This window comes from Eulemur rufifrons, chromosome 16 (genome assembly GCF_041146395.1).
Source record: "Eulemur rufifrons isolate Redbay chromosome 16, OSU_ERuf_1, whole genome shotgun sequence".
Taxonomy (NCBI): Eukaryota; Metazoa; Chordata; class Mammalia; order Primates; family Lemuridae; genus Eulemur; species Eulemur rufifrons.
In genome coordinates, this window is record NC_090998.1 from 96642565 (window position 1) to 96659832 (window position 17268).

At 53.8% G+C, this 17268-nt stretch overlaps 3 protein-coding genes across 3 annotated transcripts; 2 read left to right on the plus strand and 1 right to left on the minus strand.

Moving 5' to 3' along the window:
* The first annotated feature begins 2839 nt into the window (after positions 1 to 2839).
* KLHDC7B (kelch domain containing 7B) lies at positions 2840 to 4161 on the plus strand. Its single transcript, XM_069491276.1, has 2 exons — positions 2840 to 4023; positions 4140 to 4161. Exons 1-2 carry the CDS (start codon positions 2840 to 2842, stop codon positions 4159 to 4161), a joined length of 1206 nt encoding a protein of 401 aa, XP_069347377.1.
* Positions 4162 to 4615: 454 nt separating this feature from the next.
* On the plus strand, positions 4616 to 6667 carry LOC138396246 (kelch domain-containing protein 7B-like). The gene has a single exon (XM_069489276.1). It carries the CDS (start codon positions 4841 to 4843, stop codon positions 6665 to 6667), a length of 1827 nt encoding a protein of 608 aa, XP_069345377.1. The 5' UTR covers positions 4616 to 4840.
* A 1266-nt stretch (positions 6668 to 7933) lies between these two features.
* Positions 7934 to 15972, minus strand: SYCE3 (synaptonemal complex central element protein 3). Its single transcript, XM_069491608.1, has 2 exons — positions 15864 to 15972; positions 7934 to 8091 (listed from the first exon to the last, which is right to left on the minus strand). Exons 1-2 carry the CDS (start codon positions 15970 to 15972, stop codon positions 7934 to 7936), a joined length of 267 nt encoding a protein of 88 aa, XP_069347709.1.
* Between the last annotated feature and the right edge of the window lie 1296 nt (positions 15973 to 17268).

Genomic DNA, 17268 nt, shown 5'->3' on the forward strand with positions numbered 1-17268 from the left:
TTTTATATAATCCTTTCTGCTTATACAATATTTCTTGCCTTTAAAAGGTTCTAATAATGGAGAAACTTTACATTTGATGGGGTTTGCTACTTTCTACATATTTTATGTGTATCAACTGCCTGTTTGTATTTTGTTCTCCATTTGGAATTGTGTCTTTATTGTGCTGTGCTCTTCCTCTGCTAAATGTTTCAGAAAGGGCTGGGCGGTGGCAGGGCCAGCTTGGCCCAGGCTGGGTGCCCAGGTGGAGAAGGCTCTCGTGGGCGCTGTGCCCTCTGTCCCCATCGCAGGAGCTGACGTGGGGAGGCCGCGCCCGTCCTTGTTGTGCCCGTGCTGTCCTGGGCAGAAGCTTCAGGCTCGCGGGCACAGACCCCTCTCTCCTCCTTGAAGAGACGGGCAGGTTCCTTCCTCCAGCGGCCGAGTCACCTCAGCGGGCAACTGAAGGGCTCCCAGGAAGCTGCTCTCCCTGACCCCCGTTTTCTTGACTTTTACTTTTTTCCTTGACGGTAAATTGTGATGCTTACATTATCACAGCACAAGCAGAACGGTCCTTTATGTTTCCCAATCTGCGTGGGTGACCTCACGTGCTTTTGAAGTTCTGCCACCTTTGCAGCAGTGCCACTTTCTGCCTCTCTCTGGCACGGGGGGGGGAGGCAAAACGACCACACTTCCGGCTGCAGGCTCCTTTTCGAGTCTGGGCCCCCCTGGCACCTCTCCCAGGACCCACTCCTGAGATGGCTTCGGTGAGAAGCAGGTGGAGACAGGCCCCTCCCTCGGAAACCAGCGTACCTGTGGTGAGAAGCAGGTGGAGACAGGCCCCCCCCTCGGAAACCAACGCACCTGTGGTGAGAAGCAGGTGGAGACAGGCCCCTCCCTCGGAAACCAGCGCACCTGTGGTGAGAAGCAGGTGGAGACAGGCCCCTCCCTCGGAAACCAGCGCACCTGTGGCAGCGCCTGCGAGCCTGTCTGGGGGCGAGTTGTCGGCTCGGATAAGGGAGGGACTGAGATGAGGAGGCAGAGTCGGGCGGCACAGCACCTGGGCCAGAGCAGGTGGTTCCCAAGGCCCCGGGCGCTGGCTGGGGCTGTACGTGGAGCGGGGGCAGTTTGACAAGGGAGGTGCTTCTTGTCCACCGAGGGCGGGGCCGAACACGGCCTCTGGCCAGCGCAGCACCCATCTTGGTCCTCACGCCTTGGGGAGCTGGTGGGGATGACTTCCTGTGCTCGGTGTCACCCACTGTCCTCTCGTCCTCTGACAGCTGGGTGGAGTTGACTGACAGGGCCCTGCATGGCTCATAAGGAGGTGTAGGTGGGGGGTGTCATCTCCATCCTCTGAAGGCTTTCTTGGACCCCAAACTTAACCAAGAGGCAGAGCCTGAGCCTGGAACAGAAAATAAGGGCAGTGCCTCGAAAGCCCTCCGTCACCTTGAGGTCCACCTTAAGACGTGGGGCCCACCCCTGGCCTTTCACTGTCATCTAATAGTTGCGGGGGGGAGCTGGGACTAGACCAGGTGAGATACTTGAGGCTTCAAGTTCAGGCTGGGTGCCAGGGACACTCCTGGGCCATCTCCTTGCTGCCCGAGTCCCCAGGCCTACTATGTCCCAGAAGAAGGTAAAAAACCACACAACCCTTCCTGGGGGGCCTGCCTCTGTCCCAGGAGCACCAGGCTCCTTTTCAAGTCTCGGCCCCCCCGGCACCTCTCCCAGGACTCACTCCTGAGATGGCTTCAGTGAGAAGCAGGTGGAGACAGGCCCCTCCCTCGGAAACCAACGCACCTGTGGCAGCGCCTGCCTGCGAGCCTGGCTAGGGGGGAGTCGTGGGCTCAGATAAGGGAGGGACTGAGATGAGGAGGCAGAGTCGGGCGGCACAGCACCTGGGCCAGAGCAGGTGGTTCCGAAGGCCCCAGGGGGGGTTGGCTGAGGCTGGGACTGGAGCGGGGCGGGCTGGGCTCAGGCCTCTGCAGGGGCCTCGTGAGAGTCGCATCTGGGCAGTCAAGACAGTCCGGACCCTGGAGGTCCTAGAAAGTCTAGGTGGGTTGAAATAAGCCTGGCCTTAAGAGGGGAAATATAACTTTTGGATTTTCTTTATTCCATTCATTTTTTTCTCTTGACTTGAAAACCCCATCGCCTCCCTGGTGAACTCAGGGCAAGGAAAGTCCAGAAGCTGCTGGGGGAGGGGAGTGTGGGAGCCTCAGCCTCCACCCTCGCCCTGCGTCCTGATGCAACCCCCACTCCACACCTGCGGTGACAATGCTCACTGCCAGGACCCACGCCCAGGGTCTCCCTCCTCAGTCTGGGAGACCACCACGAGCACGTCCCCCTCCCCCTACTGGCCCGCAGTGGTAGTGGCCTCTCTGGTTTCTGGTAACTTCATCAGGGCGGCATCACGTTGCTCAGGCTAGAGATAGCATCTCCCCGTGGGTAACCCTTCCCTGCCAGAGGCCACGGAGGCTGGACTCAGGCTCAGGGGAAGGACCCTAGGGTGGGGGACAAATTACGGGGTGTGAGGGTCTGCCAGGCAGAAGCAGGTGGGCTGGGATGCCGGCACCGCGATCAGGAACGCCGCCACTTGACACGGGGCCTACGGAGGAGAAGGGGTCGGGAGCCAACGGGCACCTGCGGAGACCCCTGGGCTCCTGGTGCTGCTCTGGACCTGTCTCCCCACATCCCAGGCGGGGCCCTCCCGACACCCCCCAGGCCTGCAGCAGGTGCCCCACCCCCTTGGAGGCCGGGAGGACAGGTCCACCTTAACTGCAGCCCCGGGGGTGGGTGCCCGCTGACGCCCTCTGTGCAGGTGACAGCTGCCAGCCTGCCCTTCCTCACACTGGGTCTGCAGCCTGGCACCATGATGCAGGGCACCTTGGAGCCGGGTGGTCCCCTCTGGGGATGGGACGGGGACAGTGACGATGACTGGGACAGCGCTGTACTGGCCTTGCTGGCGCTGGCTGTGGTAGCTGCCACAGCGCTGGCTTTGCGCTGGTTTGGCTCTGAGCAGGACCTGGAGGCAGCGGGACCAGCGTCCACAGCCCCCGGGGACCAGCCTCGGCAGGCAGGGGGAGGGGTGCCCGCACTGCACCCGAAGTCCAAGGTCAGTGGTGGCAGCAAGGGACAGAACTCGGGGCAGGAGAAGCCCCCAGACCTCCCAGGACGCGGCCGGGGGAGTCCGGCTGCAGCAGGAGGCGGAGGGCTGGCCGCCACAGCCCGGCTCCCGCTCAAGACGCCTGGCGAGGTGGCCAGCAGAGGGGCCCGGGGACAGCAGCACGGCAATGACACCTCAGCAGGTAAAGGGAAGGAGCCTCCCAGGCCAGGCACTGCCTTCCTGGGTAGGAGCAAAGCAGGGGGGACATCCGCCCCGCTCCTAATCCGCTTCACTCCTCGGAGTCCTGGCAGCGACGCGGAGGTGCAGGCCGCGGCAGGTGGCGGCAGTGTCAAGGGGCCAGCTCGCCAGGCCCCGGTCCCCACGGAGCAACAGGACACCGGCCCCTGGCAGCCCGGCGCGGGGCCCTCCGGCTCGCTGGGGAGCGGCCGTCGCGGCCGGCGGGGACAGATGGACAGAGCCCGCCGCCCCGCAAAGCCGGCCGCTGCAGCGAGCGCGTGGGACGCTGTGGATGCCGCCGCCGCCGGCCTTTGCGCGGGCTCCCCGCTGCCCCCCGGGGCTCAGGGCGTCCCGGCCCCCGAGGCAGGCTGGCCCTGGGCCAGGAGGGAGGTCTTGGTCACCCGGACCTTCAGCCAGGTCCCAGGCTCCACGGGGCAGTGGCCGGGGGCGCTGCCTCTGGGGCGCCCGCTCTCGTCCCAAGGGCCCGGGGCCACAGGGGTCTGCGCTGGCGAAGCCCGGACCGAGGGCTCCCCAGGCGACCACCCCTTTCTCGGCCCTGGGCCGGGTGGGACAGAGACACGGGGGGACCACAGGCTCGGAGAAGGGAGGGGGTCCTGGCGAGAGGCCGAGGGGCGGGTCCCTGACCCGGGCCCTAAGCGGCCTCCGGAGCAAGGGAAGCCGGCAGGAGCCCGCAGCAGCCCCGCACGGAGCCAGTCAGTCACGCCCCCGCCTCGGGGCCCTGAGCCCGGCCCACCCTCCTCTTCCCTGCTGGCAGCTCCGGCCCTGGGTCTCCTACCTGCACCCTCGACTCCGACCCCCTATTCTTCAGACTCTTTGCCTCTGGGAGTTAGCAAGAGTCCTTCTCAGAGTGAAAATCTCGGAGTAGGGCCAGCACCAATGTCAGTCCCAGCCTCAGCCTCAGCCTGGGCCTCAGTTTCAGCCCCAGCCCCAGCCTCAGTTTCAGCCCCAGCCCCAGGCCCAGTCCCAGCCCCAGCCCCAGCCTCAGCCCCAACCCTAACCCCAACCCCAGGCTCAGCCTCGGCCTCAGTTTCAGCCCCAGCCCCAGGCCCAGTCCCAGCCCCAGCCCCAGCCTCAGCCCCAACCCCAGCCCCAACCCCAGGCTCAACCTCGGCCTCAGTTTCAGCCCCAGCCCCAGCCTCAGTTTCAGCCCCAGCCCCAACCCCAGGCCCAGGTCCAGGTCCAGCCCCAGGCCCAGCCCCAACCCCAGGCTCAGCCCCAACCCCAACCTCAACCCCAGGCCCAGCCCCAACCCCAACCCCAACCCCAGCCCCAGGCTCAGCCCCAGCCCCAACCCCAACCCCATCCCCAGGCTCAGCCCCAACCCCAACCCCAACCCCATCCCCAGGCTCAGCCCCAACCCCAACCCCAACCCCATCCCCAGGCTCAGCCCCAGCCCCAGCCGCAGCCCCTGCCCCAGGCGCAGTGCCTGTGTCTCAGGAGCTCGGTGTGGCTCTCTCCAAGGGCTCCCAGGAGGGACAGATCTCCACTAGCTGGGGAAACCTTATTGCGATGGTTCTTCGAAGCCATCCCTTCCCCAGGCAGGAGACGCCACGAGGGCGTTCCCCAAAGGCAGTGCCTGGGAGACCTGCAGATCCTGGCACTTTCGCACACTCTGGGGACAGTCAGTCCGGTTCTCCCTCTGAAGGGGCCATCCCCGGCCTTGAGGACAGGCACAGCCCTTCAGTGGGGAGGGTCACAGGGGCAGGCGCAGGGGGCCTGGTTAAGGCTGGATGTCAGCCACAACCAAGAAGCTCCGAGACCAATAGGGCTCCCACGCCAGGCCCTTCCCCAGGCCCAAGAGGAGAGGGAACCCTGGAGAAAAGTCTAGACTCACTGCCCCCAGCTGCAATGTCCAGGTCCCCTTCGCAGCCGCCTGTGCAAACGCAGTCTGGCTGCACACCATCCCCCGCTGAGAGGGGACACTCACAGCCTGTGCCCCGGCCCCGGAAACGCAGCCTGTGTGAAATAGCCCAGGGCTCTGAGCAGGTCAGCCGGGCAGTCCCAGGGCACTACCAGGGGGAGGTGCCTGGGGAGGGGGCCAGGACTACAGGCAGCTCCAGGATGCTCACAGAGAGGCAGAAAGAGGCCCGAAAGCTCATGGTTTTCCTGCAGAGGCCTGGGAGTTGGGGGGTGGTGGAGGGGCCCCGGCAGCCCAGCCCACGGGCCCTGGAGCCCACGACGGCAGCGGCTCTGCGGCGGCGGCTGGACCTGGGCAGCTGCCTGGATGTGCTGGCCTTCGCCCAGCAGCACGGGGAGCCTGGCCTGGCCCAGGAGACCTACGCCTTGATGAGCAACAACCTGCTGCGGGTGCTGGCAGACCCGCACCTCTACCGGCAGCTGAGTGGGGCTGACCGGGAGCGAATCCTGAGCCTGCGGACGGGCCGGGGCCAGGCGGTGCTGGGGGTCCTCGTGCTGCCCAGCCTCTACCAGGTGAGCCGCTCAGGGCTCACGAAGGGCTCTCATGGCGAGGAGGCCCCTGCGGCAGGGCCTGCACCCCTGGCTCCTCCCATGCACCTGCACGTGTTTAACCCCCGAGAGAACACATGGCGGCCCCTGACGCAGGTGCCCGAGGAGGCCCCGCTGCGGGGCTGTGGCCTCTGCACCATGCACAACTACCTGTTCCTGGCGGGAGGCATCCGTGGCTCTGGCGCCAAGGCCGTCTGCTCCAACCAGGTCTTCTGCTACAACCCTCTGACCGACATCTGGAGCCAGGTTCGGCCCATGCAGCAGGCCCGAGCCCAGCTCAAGCTGGTGGCCCTGGACGGGCTGCTGTACGCCATTGGGGGCGAGTGCCTGTACAGCATGGAGCGCTACGACCCCCGCACGGACTCCTGGACCTTGCGCGCGCCCCTCCCTGCAGGCACCTTCCCTGTGGCCCACGAAGCTGTGGCCTGTCGTGGGGACATCTATGTCACGGGGGGTCACCTCTTCTACCGCCTGCTCAGGTACAGCCCCGTGAAGGACGCTTGGGACGAGTGCCCCTACAGTGCCAGCCACCGGCGCTCCAGCGACATCGTGGCGCTGGGAGGCTTCCTGTACCGCTTTGACCTGCTGCGCGGCGTGGGTGCCGCGGTGATGCGCTACAACACGGTGACGGGCTCCTGGAGCCGGGCCGCCTCCCTGCCCCTGCCGGCCCCCACCCCGCTCCGCTGCACGGTGCTGGGAAACACCATTTACTGCCTCAACCCCCAGGTCACCGCCACCTTTACAGTCTCTGAGGGGACTGCTCAGTTCCAGGCCACGGAGCTGCAGCCCTTCCCTCTGGGCAGCAGGGGCGTCCTCTGTCCCTTCATCCTGACTCTGCCCTGCGAGGGCCGGCTGCAGACCGCGCTGTGAGGGGCCGGCAGAGAACCAGGCCTGTTCCTCAGGGGGGTCCGAGGGGATGTGGGCATGGGAGGGGCTGAGGCCAGAACTTCCTGCCGTTGTTTCTGGGACGACTTTCCCTTTCTGTTATCCTAAGTCTCCTGCTTTAAAGGTGGTCAATTACTCTGCAGTGCGGCCCCTCTGCCCCCAGCCCGGGCTCCTTTCTGGCCCTCCCGCCCACACTCAGGCTGTTTCCTGCCCCAGTCACTTCCCTGCTGTCTTGGCGGGCTCACCCACACCCGTCTGTGCGACCCCTCAGGGCCAGGGCCCCAGGAGCCGGGACCTGGCTTGCCAAGGAGCTCGGCCGAGCCAAGCGAGGAGATGGCTGGAAACCACTCGGGCTTCCGTGTTCTGTCAAGGGGAAGGGGGAGCAAAAAGGTCCCCAGCTAACACCCTCCCCTCTGGGACCTTCTGCCTGCCCTGAGGCCTTTTGGGGCTGGCTTGGCTCTGCCCAGGTGCCAACCCCATTGCCCTCCTGGGTCTGATTGGCGCGGAAGATCCTCCATGGCCTGGGACCCTTTCCTGTGAACTTGGGGGGTGGGTGCTGCTCTGCGGTCTGTAGCCCCTGCCCACAGCCCCAGCCCAGACCAGGCTGGGACCACGACCCTCTGCAGCCTCACGGGGCCTCCCCCAGCCCCTCCAGGATCCCACCCCACTTCCCGCCCACCACCCTGTAACTGAGACCTGAGTTTGACCCTGGTTCTGTTCCTCTTTAGCTGTGTGGACTTGGCTAAGACATTTAACTTCCCTTTTTCCTTGTCTGTAAAACTACTGGAATGGACGTCTGTCACTCAGGAGCGTTGTGGGAGATAAGGTCACAGATGTGAGCACCTTGCACGGTGCCTGGGACACAGCACAGCGAACGGTGCGTCTCCTCCCTGGACCCACGTTGAAACCCACTTCGGGGAGGTGAATAAATGTGACTGGACGCTGCTGCCCAACCTCTGGCCTGGGTGTCCCTGTGTGGGCCTGTTTTTGCCTTTTACTTTATGCTCAGCACAGCTGGCGCCAAGTACACCTTCAATTCACTGAAAGCATCGCGTCTTGCACTTGTGGTGTTCTGTTCACGGCGCAGGACAGGAAGGGTCCTCAGGTCGTGCTTGAAAATAAGTTTATTGAGAAACAAGTGCAGGGCGTACAGCTGTGTATCTGGGTGCCAGCTCCACCCCCAGTGGCTTCTCCGCACAGGCAGGCGGTGGCGCGGCGGCTGGGGTGGGCGGCCCGGGGTGGGCGCAGGGCCTACTGCTTGCGCTTGGTCTCGTTGAGCAGCTCCTGCCAGTTCTTCTCCATCTCCTCCTTGCAGTTGAGGAAGGCGTCCTCCAGCCGGCGCATGGCCTCGGCCAGCGTGGGGTTGGTGCGCATCACCACCATGTCGTAGGCCATCCAGGTGGCCTGCACTGCAACGACCAGACAGGCCCCGTCAGGCCACAGGGTGGGGCCGCCGCCCGGGGGCACCTGCGCAGGGCCGTGTGCCTCTGCTGTCCTCGGCCTTGGGGGCTGGGCCCCCGACACCAGTCCCTCTAAGGAGAGAAGGCTGGTGGGCTGCTCGTCATAGGGGCCCTAAAACTCCTCCCTGCAAACACCAATAACGGCATTTCTTAATCTCATGCAAGTCTGAACTTCTGCACACACCAGCCCAGCATTAAAAGGCTGGAGGCCAGTCTGACATGAAATGTGAGGAAAATTAGGGGAACCACAGGTCCTTGTCTACGTGCGGTGGCTGCGGGTGACCCCCAAGGAGTCACACTCACTCAAGCTCACACACTCAGGTAGGGTCGACCACTCCCAGTCCTGCAAGGCCCCAGCCTCAGGTGACCTCATGCTCGATGGCCTGGGACGCCTGCCCACCTCCCCCTGGGGCACCTCTGTGCTTTTGTTAAAGCCCAGACCAGGGGCTCCTCCTCTGGAAAGGGGTCCCTGAGCTTTCGCCGCTATACCGGTGGGCTTTTTCTTGCTCTCTCCCTGTGACAACAACCCGAGGGCAGCAGTCCCTGGTCTGCAGGTGGACACGTGCTTCCTGTATGAACTCAGTGGAAGGGTCCAGAAATCCCACCTCCTCTCTTCTGTCTGTAGCACCCACCCACCGGTGTGGTTCTACCCTCCACAACCACACACAGCAGAGGTCACGTCCCCTCTGCAGGACAGCTGGCCATAGTGAACACATCCCCTTAAAACTACTCCTCGCTGGGCTAAAAAATACTGGATACTTTGGGAAACTGCATCCTCAGGGAAATTAACCAAAGAGGATATAGGCAGAATGATGAATAATAAATGCACAGGTCAGTCCAGGTGCGATGGTTCGCGCCTGTAATCCCAGCACTTTGAAAGGCCTTGGAGGAGGATCCCTTGAAACCAGGTGTTCGAGACCAGCCTGAGCAAGAGCAAGACCCCGTCTCTACTAAAAACAGAAAGAAATGATCTGGACAGCTAAAAATATATATAGAAAAAAAATTAGCCGGCCATAATGGCGCATGCCTATAGTCCCAGCTACTCGGGTGGCTGAGGCAGTAGGTTCGCTTAAGCCCAGGAGTTTGAGGTTGCTGTGAGCTTGATGCCACAGCACTCTAGCCCAGGCAACAGAGCAATTCTGCTTGTAAGTCTCTATTAAATGTTTCTTTCTTTCTTTTCTTTTCTTTCTTTTTTTTCTTTTTTCTTTCTTTCTTTTTTTTTTTGGAGACAGAGTCTTGTTCTGTTACCCAGGCTAGAATGCAGTGGCATCACCATAGCTCACTGCAACCTCAAACTCCCAGGCTCAAGCAATCCTCCTGCCTCAGCCTCTCTAATACCTGGAACTACAGGCAGAGGCCACTGAGCTCAGCCAGAGCTAATATATATTTTATAGTGAAGAAATTCTTCACTTAAATATTTATTTGAACTGAAGAATTTCTTCAGTTCTACTTCAGCTTAAATTCTTTTTTTTTTTTTTTTTTTTTTTTGAGACAGAGTCTCACTCTGTTGCCCAGGCTAGAGTGAGTGCCGTGGCGTTAGCCTAGCTCACAGCAACCTCAAACTCCTGAGCTCAAGCGATCCTCCTGTCTCAGCCTCCCGAGTAGCTGGGACTACAGGCATGTGCCACCATGCCCGGCTAATTTTTTCTATATATATTTTTAGCTGTCCATATAATTTCTTTCTATTTTTAGTAGAGATGGGGTCTCGCTCTTGCTCAGGCTGGTCTCGAACTCCTGAGCTCAAACGATCCGCCCACCTCGGCCTCCCAGAGTGCTAGGATTACAGGCGTGAGCCACCGCGCCCGGCCTCTTTCTATTTTTAGTAGAGATGGGGTCTCGCTCTTGCTCAGGCTGGTCTTGAACTCCTGACCTTGAGCGATCTGCCCACCTCGGCCTCCCAGAGTGCTAGGATTACAGGCGTGAGCCACCACGCCCGGCCAGCTTAAATTCTTAAGTAAAAGTAAATGCAATACTCTTTATTTTAAAAATATCTTGTGTGGTATGAATTCATTTTAATGAAAGCTTATCTTTCAAAAAAATTATCCTTTCATGTATCCCTCCATTGGTCCATCACTCTATTTTTGCATATAGAGAGACTTGAAACAATGTCCATCAATGTTAACAATAGTTAATTCTGGGAGGCTGGATTTTGATGATTTTCAACTTTCTTCATATTTTTCTGTTTTGATTACATTTTACTTTGATTGAATTTTTAAAATAAACATGCAACATTTATTTTTATTTTATTTAAAAAAATTTTTTTAGAGACAGGGTCTCACTGTGCTGTCCAGGCTGAAATGCAATGGTGCAATCATAGCTCACTATAACTTCCCACTCCTGGACTTAAGCCATCCTCCCACCTCAGCCTCCAGGGTGTCTAGGACTACAGGTGTGCGCCACCATGCCCAGCTGATTTTTTTTAACTTCTCGTAGAGACAGGGTTTCAACTATGTTCAACTATGTTGCCTAGGCTGTTCTCAAAAACCAATCCTCCCACCTTGGCCTCCCAGAGCAAAATTTCTTTTAAAGATCGTTATTATTTATTTAATAATTATAAACTTAATTATTACATTTACAATTATTAAAATTTCAATGCTCACACCTGAAAAATTCTCCTAGATATAGTAGCATACTAATAAATGAGAAAATATTGATACAATGGATGATTTGGGAAGAAGCATGAAATACCCAAATTGGCATAATCTTAAAGCAATAAACAAAGAAAAAATTGAAAAAGTTATTAAAATTATTTCCAATGGCTTAGCCATTGAGGTATTCAAAATATTCAAGAAACTGTTGTTTCCAAATACTACACTTATAATTTTAGAATACAGAAAAACATAGAACACGCTGGAGGTCGAATAGACCTGGACATTGCTATAGTTTCACCAATTACCTTTGAACAAGTTATTTAAACTCTCTAAGCTCTAGTTTCCTCATCTGTAAATGGAGGTAATAATATCCCTCCTAACAAACGGGATAGTGTACATAGAGCAGACGGTAAAAAGATCAACACATGGTAAACAAGAAACATGAGCTATTATTACTATCATTAATAACAGCATAAGGGTAGTACTAAATACCCAAGAATCTACAGCCTTCCTGTACACTAGTATTAATTATTTAGCAAATAAAATAGAAAAACATCCATCCCATGTAAAATAAGAACAAAAACCACAGAAATAAATGTATTTAGAAATCTGTAGAAAAGTATAAAATCCTTTTGAGGCCGGGCGCGGTGGCTCAAGCCTGTAATCCTAGCACTCTGGGAGGCCAAGGCGGGTGGATCGCTCAAGGTCAGGAGTTCGAGACCAGCCTGAGCAAGAGCGAGACCCCGTCTCTACTAAAAATAGAAAGAAATTATCTGGCCAACTAAAATATATATATAGAAAAAATTAGCCGGGCATGGTGGTGCATGCCTGTAGTCCCAGCTACTCGGGAGGCTGAGGCAGGAGGATCGCTTGAGCCCAGGAGTTTGAGGTTGCTGTGAGCTGGGCTGATGCCACGGCACTCTAGCCCGGGCAACAGAGTGAGACTTTGTCAAAAAAAAAAAAAAAAAAAAAAAAGGGAATAGAGAGAAAAGTAGGAGAAAATACAAGTAAATATTTCACTGATCTTGGACTAGGGACTTTCTAGGTGTCAAAGTAATAGGAATAAACCAGAAAGGAAAATATTGATACATTTTTATTACATAAGACTTCTGTTCACCAATCATATACAAAATTAAAAGGAAGAACTGGTAAAAATATTTACTTCAAATTTGAATAAAGACTTTATGGTCTTAATACATAGAGTTCGTACAAATCAATAAGAAATTATATCACAGAAATCTGCTATCCTTTCTTGTTTTCAGTGCCAAACCTGAGTTAAGGCTAGCCTCTTTTTAGCCTTTAGTTCTGCAGAAGCTTCCTAATTTGTCTTCCTGCCTCGGGTCTTCCCTCTTCAACCCTCCCCCACCTGGCCGTCAGAGGTATTCTTCTAAAACACAAGTGTCTTCTTTGAAACCGTGGACGGCTCTCTGTCACCTCAGTAAGGGTAACATTTCTTTGCTTGGCATTGAAGACCCTTCTTTTCACCTTTCCAGCCTCTTGTTTTTTTGGCCTGCCACCTTGTGAGCCCCATGTGCTAATCTGGCTGGTTGCCTCCTCCAGACTCTGCTCAGCTGTCTCTGCCCAACCCCCCCCCTGCCCCCCCCCCCCCCCCCCCGCCCCCGCGCTCTGCTCAGAGCCTTGAAGGTCTCCCCAGACAGACAGCCACTCCTCCTTCTCCCCACCCTTCCCAGTGCTAGTTGTATGCCACTATTAGCATTTGCCAGGTTATAATTTTAATATAAAATTAAGATATGTTTAAATTTTAATGTATATATTGCAATTATAATTAGTCATCTTGATGTCTGTTTCTGGCCCTCACCCACTTCTAATGAAGGTGCATCTCTGTTCAGCTCTATATCCCTAGAATGTCACACAGAAGAAACTCAGTAAATGCTGTTAAACAAGTGAATGCATAATTAGACTGAAAGAATTATATAGCTTACAGTGGGAAATTACATATGCGAGGTCTGTCTGGAAAGTATCCAGCCATTGCCAACATAAGGAGAAGGGTTTGCGTGACGTCGATGTAGCCTGGCAGCCAAGGAGGGTGAGCTGGAATGCGCATGTGTGAACGATGACCCCTTCACTAGCCTAGTCAGGGGACACTAGACGCTGTGCAGCCAGCGTGTGCACTGGGTGGCCGTCACATTCAAAATGACTGAGCAAGTGGAGCAACGGATCTGCACCAGATTTTGCGTTAAGCTTGAACACTCCTCCCCGGACACTATTCGGATGATTCAGGAGGCTTTCGGGATGACGCAACGAGGGCAGTGCAAATAAAAATTGTGGCAGAAATTCTTCAAAAGTGGTCAAGAATCTGTCGAAAGCGATCCACGTTCTGGAAGGCCTGCAACAAGCAGAACACCTGAGAATGTTGAGCACGTACTGGCTGCGATCAACAGAGACCAGCGGCCGACAGTGCTAGAACTAGAAGCTGATCTGGGGATTCCGAAAACTGTGTCTGAGATTTTCCCGTGGGATCTCGGCATGAAACGCGTCCTGGCAAAATGCATCTCGTGGCTTCTGCTACCAGAGCAGCAGGAACACCGTGCTGCATTTGCTAATGACTTGCTTCAGACTGCTACCAGTGAACCAGATTTCCTCAAGAAGCGCATAACTGGAGATGAACTGTGGGTCCGCTAGGATCCGGAAACCCAGGCCCAGTGTCCCAGTGGAAGGCGCCTGGTTCTCCATATCCGAAGAGGGCGAGGCAAAGTCACGGCAAGATCAAGACCAGGCTAACTGTGTTTTCTAACTGGGAAGGTGTTGTCCCTCACAAGGACGCTCCTCCAGGCCAAACAGTTAATCAGGAGGACTCAGTGTTTCCTCGGCTGAGAGATGCAATGTCATGAAAAGGGCCGCAGCTGTGGACAACTGGTGACTGGCAGCTTCCTCACCACAACTCCACGCCCACGCCTCATGTCTCATGCAGAGTTTTTTGGTGAAACATCAAATCACCCAGGTGACTCAGGCCCCCTACAGCCCAGACCTGGGACTTCTGGCTTTTCCCAAAACAAAAAATCACCTTTGAAAGGGAAGAGATTTCTGGCCGGGCGCGGTGGCTCACGCCTGTAATCCTAGCACTCTGGGAGGCCGAGACGGGTGGATCGCTGGAGGTCAGGAGTTCGAGACCAGCCTGAGCAAGAGTGAGACCCCGTCTCTACTAAAAATAGAAAGAAATTATATGGACAACTAAAATATATATATACAAAAAATTAGCCGGGCATGGTGGCACATGCCTGTAGTCCCAGCTACTCGGGAGGCTGAGGCACTAGGATCGCTTAAGCCCAGGAGTTTGAGGTTGCTGTGAGCTAGGCTGACGCCACGGCACTCACTCTAGCCAGGGCAACAGAGAGAGACTCTGTCTCAAAAAAAAAAAAAAAAAAAAAAAAAAAAAAAGAAAGGGAAGAGATTTCAGACCATCAGTGAGATTCAGGAAAGTATGACGAGGCAGTTGATGGTGACTCCAATAAAGGATTTTGTAGAGTGTTTTGAACAGTGGAAGAGATTCGGAGAAAACTGTGTTGAGGTCCCAAAGTGCCTACTTTGAAGGGGACTGAGGCATCATTGTCCTATGTACAGTGTTTCTTGTATCTTCTTCAGTAAATATCTCTATTTTTCATATTACATGGCTGGATACTTTCTGGGCAGACTTCGTATATTTTTTATATATATTAATATAAAAATACATAAAGATTGAGCGCAGTGGCTCACACCTGTTATCCTAGCACTTTGGGAGGCCAAGGTGGGAGGATCATTTGAGGCCAAGGGTTTGAGACCAGCCTGAGCAACACAGTGAGACCCTATCTCTGCAAAAAATAGAAAAATTAGCCAGGTGTGGTAGCATGTGCCTGTAGTCCCAGCTACTTGGGAGGCTGAGGCAGGAGGATTGCTTGAGCCCAGGAGTTGGAGGTTGCAGTGAGCTATGATGACACCACTACACTCTAGCCCAGCACAGAGTGAGACCCTGTCTCAAAAAATAAAAATAAAAATAAATAAATATAAAAACTTTCAAACACATAGGCAAAAAATTGCAAACATTTCTAAGTAGAAATTTTCTAAATCCTGTAATAAATGAAAATTATTTGCAAACAAATAATGTCCTTAAAAATAGTTTGTTTCATTCAAGTAGCATATGCATGCTTCCTAAAATTTGTTTTATGTTATTATTTTCACTAGCAAAACTTAGGCTCACGAATGATAAGAATTACACATATTCTGAATTAGTAGATAACATAAAAGTAATTATAATGGTGTTGCTACCACTCCTAAATGGAAATATGTTGAATAAAACAACAAACTAACATTCCTTTCCAAAAATGAAGAAAGTTGCTCAACCCCATTGTTGCTTTATTTCACTGAGCTGTACTTCCCATTTCAGTACCTCACCAGTTTTAGCACTATGACTCTGAACACTTTTTATTTAAACAATTCACAGAAAGCATGTTCCAACTCTGTTCACAGGTGTCATATTCACCTGGGTTTGCCATTTGCTGAGCAAGTGAGCTTGCATCTGGTACTGTGCCAGTTACAAAATAGGTCCCTAGTCACTATTTCTGCCCTCAAGAAGATAACAGTCCAGTTGCAGAAATAAGATGCAAACAGACATAAAATCATCAGAAAACAATTCAAGGCAACATTCAGTGTTTAAGTGTCCAATTTTGTGGTACAGCAGTTATATGCTGTAAAAGTTGAGAAGTAGTCAGGGAAGTCCTCATTAAAAGAAGGCACTTGGGCTGGGCGTGGTGGCTCGCACCTGTAATCCCAGCACTCTGGGAGGCCGAGGCAGAAGGATTGCTTGAGGCCAGAAGTTTGAGACCAGCCTGAGCAAGAGTGAGACCCCACCTCTACAAAAAATAGAAAAAAATTAGCCTGGCGTAGTGGTGGGCACCTGTAGTCCCAGCTACTGGAGAGGCTGAGACAGAAGAATTGCTTGAGCCTAGGAGTCTGACGTTGCAGTGAGCCCTGACGATGCCCTTGCACTCTAGCCGGGGCGACAGAGTGATACTCTGTCTCAAAACCAAACCAAACAAACAAAAAAGAAGGCAATTGATGTGAGTTCAGAAGTTTAGGAAAGATGTGAGCTATTGGAAAGAAGGGGAAGGCACCCTGCTTGGGAAGACATCCTACCTGAGATTTTCTCCATCTCTTCCAATAGCTTTTCCAAGTCCTTATTCAGGTCTGACAGCATTTTCAGCATGTTGTCGTAGTTTCTTTCCCCAGGGTCAGAATCAGCCATCTAGGTAGCGCACAGAAAGAAGCTGCCATGAGACAGACCCACTGTCTGTTTTAATTCCAGCTCCACTGCTCACAGCTGGGTGATTCATCCAAAGACTTCTTTCCCCATCTCTTAGATTCTGACACCTCTCACCCCACAGGGCTGTTGTAAAGGTTAAATGAGAATGTGTGCGAAGGGCCCAACATAACACTTGGCACATATCAGTCATCCTTCCCCTTTCTTTGTTTCTTGTTATACAAAACTTTTACAAATTACAAAAAAGTTATTGCCCAGCTGAGGGCTGGAATGGTTAAAGTGGAAGACATTGTCATCGTCATAAGGGAAAAAGGTCTTTGCCATAATGGTGACACAATAGTGGAATTTCTTTTGGCAAAACTGTATTGAGTGCCCACTAAAATGCAAACTATTGTACTGATATGGTAAGAAGCTACGATCCCTGCCCCTAAGGAATTTCTAGTGTAATACCGGGAGTAAGTCATACACACACCATATGACAAACCAGACTACAAAGGATGCCAAAGTAGATACCTAAACGGCAGTTAATATGCTAAATATAGATATGAAATTATGGCAGCCTGGAAGAGGGTGTTTAATTTTAAAATATAAAATGATTCATAAATTTGCAGATTAAAAAAATTATAATCAATTTAATTTTCCAGAAGGGCTCTCTTGGGCGTTAGAGGCAGTATCCCATTATAGACAGTCCTGGCTACAGAGTAGATCTGCCTGGGTTCAAATCTTGGCTCCACTCCGTATTTGCTGTTTTACCTTTGGCAACTCACTTATCTTCTTTGTTTTTTTTTTGAGACAGAGTCTCATTTTGTTGCCCAGGCTAGAGTGAGTGCCGTGGCGTCAGCCTCGCTCACAGCAACCTCAAACTCCTGAGCTCAAGGGATCCTCCTGTCTCAGCCTCCCGAGTAGCTGGGACTACAGGCATGCACCACCATGCCCGGCTAATTTTTTTCTATATATATTTTTAGCTGTCCATATAATTTCTTTCTATTTTTAGTAGAGATGGGGTCTCGCTCTTGCTCAGGCTGGTCTCGAACTCCTGAGCTCAAACGATCCGCCCACCTCGGCCTCCCAGAGTGCTAGGATTACAGGCGTGAGCCACCGCACCCAGCCAATTTTTTGTAATTTTTAAAAGGGAATTATTAATAGTACCTATATCTTATATCTTATAGGGTTTTGTAAAGACTAAATGATATAAATTATATACTGTTAGTACAATATCTACCATAATAAGCACTTAGAAAGTCATACCTATTGTTATTTAAAATATTGAGCTCTAAATCA